Genomic DNA, 2500 nt, shown 5'->3' on the forward strand with positions numbered 1-2500 from the left:
CCAAGCCTGAGAATGTGACTCTCTTACCCTCGTGTGACGTGACGTAACAATAAACTAGAAACTTGAAACACACACACACACACACACACATACACTCCACACACACAAATATACACTCCACACACACACAAACATATACACTCCACACACACAAACCCCCCCCCCCCTCCAGCGTGGTACTCACCCACATGAACTCTGGGTAATCCCTGAGCCTGGCCACGCCCCCCAGCACGGCCTGGTACTCACCCACATGAACTCTGGGTAATCCCGGAGCCTGGCCACGCCCCCCAGCACGGCCTGGTACTCACCCACATGAACTCTGGGTAATCCCGGAGCCTGGCCACGCCCCCCAGCACGGCCTGGTACTCACCCACATGAACTCTGGGTAATCCCGGAGCCTGGCCACGCCCCCCAGCACGGCCTGGTACTCACCCACATGAACTCTGGGTAATCCCTGAGCCTGGCCACGCCCCCCAGCACGGCCTGGTACTCACCCACATGAACTCTGGGTAATCCCTGAGCCTGGCCACGCCCCCCAGCACGGCCTGGTACTCACCCACATGAACTCTGGGTAATCCCTGAGCCTGGCCACGCCCCCCAGCACGGCCTGGTACTCACCCACATGAACTCTGGGTAATCCCTGAGCCTGGCCACGCCCCCCAGCACGGCCTGGTACTCACCCACATGAACTCTGGGTAATCCCTGAGCCTGGCCACGCCCCCCAGCACGGCCTGGTACTCACCCACATGAACTCTGGGTAATCCCTGAGCCTGGCCACGCCCCCCAGCACGGCCTGGTACTCACCCACATGAACTCTGGGTAATCCCTGAGCCTGGCCACGCCCCCCAGCACGGCCTGCCGGTCCTCCTCCCAGCTGCGCCTGCAGAACACCACCTCCAGGAACCACCAGGTCCAGCCAATCAGAGGCACCTTCAGCAGCTCGTGCTTGGCCAGCACCTTGGAACTCTGGGACGCCGCCGCCGCAACCATGACAACCATGACTACCATGACAACCATGACTACCATGACAACCATGACAACCATGACAACCATGACAACCATGACTACCATGACTACCATGACAACCATGACAACCATGACTACCATGACAACCATGACAACCATGACAACCATGACAACCATGACAACCATGACAACCATGACTACCATGACAACCATGACAACCATGACTACCATGACAACCATGACTACCATGACAACCATGACAACCATGACAACCATGACTATCATCACAACCATGACAACCATGACTACCATGACTACCATGACAACCATGACAACCATGACAACCATGACTACCATCACAACCATGACTACCATGACTACCATGACTACCATGACAACCATGACAACCATGACAACCATGACTACCATCACAACCATGACTACCATGACAACCATGACTACCATGACAATTTCTTTTAAATTCTTCATAACTTTTTTTCCTTTCCATGACTTTTGCTCTTATTGCTGTTTTTCTTTACTTTAGCAAACAATGGGCCCTATTATGCACTTCTTAACTTGCCGTCTTAAGTCTTAATTAAGACGCACTGCCAGGTTAAGACCTACCCCCACCCTTATTATGCGCTTCATACGCGCTACTGCTATTATGCAGGTGTCGATAGGCGCCCACACATAAGACGTAAAACTCCCGTGCATATATTGCTCATTGTGGGAGTGTTCATATGTTAATGAAGTGCACTAGGCGCCCCTGCTATTATGCATCTGACTTTGCTCCTATCGCTAAGAAGTGGTTTGAAAAGTTCTTAAGTTTAGACTTCATGCACGTTTTGAAACACGAGCGCGCCTCCGCGGTTTGCGCATGCATGTGGGCACACATGAACACGCACGTGGCTCCACGGCAAGACGTCAATTACGGTCACAGTATAAATGCTTTATTTCAGAAGGGAGAGGCAGAGAAGCGCGCTGACCTCCTTCTCAGGACTTCCATAATAGCATAGCGCTAATGACTCAACGCAGCCGGTTCTTAAAGGGAATGGCACCTGGCACGCTGATTGGGTTGATTGAGAAGACGCCCAAAACACACCCATGACTAATTTCTTTGCTTAGCGCCGGGTTTTAGGCGCCCACTACAGCACGCATAATAGCAAAGTGGCCTTGACCACGCCTCCACGTCTTAAGTTTAGATCTACCGCCTCGTCTTATTGATGAAGTGCATAACAGGGCCCATAGAGCTCCCCCCTCTGTGTTCTGTGTCTTTTTTCAGTTTCTGTGGTTGTTGTGCCATCCTACCACTCTGCCCCATGGATATCATTTTGTTTGTGGTTTCTTTGATCTTATTTACATGAATGATCTTTATTGTCATGGTAACAGGTACAACAAAATGTACATGCAAGCCCTAGGTGTTAACAAACACACACAGTCCTAAGATAATAAAAACATGAATGAGACATAAATAGACATAAATAGGGGTAAACTCCCCCCAAAAAGTTAGGAAACGTTATTTCGGTCGATTATT

The 2500-nt window shown here is 51.1% G+C and overlaps 1 protein-coding gene across 1 annotated transcript in view; it reads right to left on the minus strand.

Moving 5' to 3' along the window:
* The window catches only part of agpat3 (1-acylglycerol-3-phosphate O-acyltransferase 3), a gene marked incomplete at both ends in the record, with an annotated part of 11281 nt that overhangs the window by 5129 nt on the left and 3652 nt on the right, over positions 1–2500 (minus strand). The window contains one exon of the mRNA XM_080539963.1: positions 805–966. Coding sequence (XP_080396089.1) covers positions 805–966 — 162 coding nt within the window. The remainder of the gene's footprint in view (positions 1–804; positions 967–2500) is intronic.

The sequence above is a fragment of the Nansenia antarctica genome, assembly GCF_963989245.1.
Source record: "Nansenia antarctica genome assembly, chromosome: 9".
In the NCBI taxonomy this organism is placed as follows: domain Eukaryota; kingdom Metazoa; phylum Chordata; class Actinopteri; order Argentiniformes; family Microstomatidae; genus Nansenia; species Nansenia antarctica.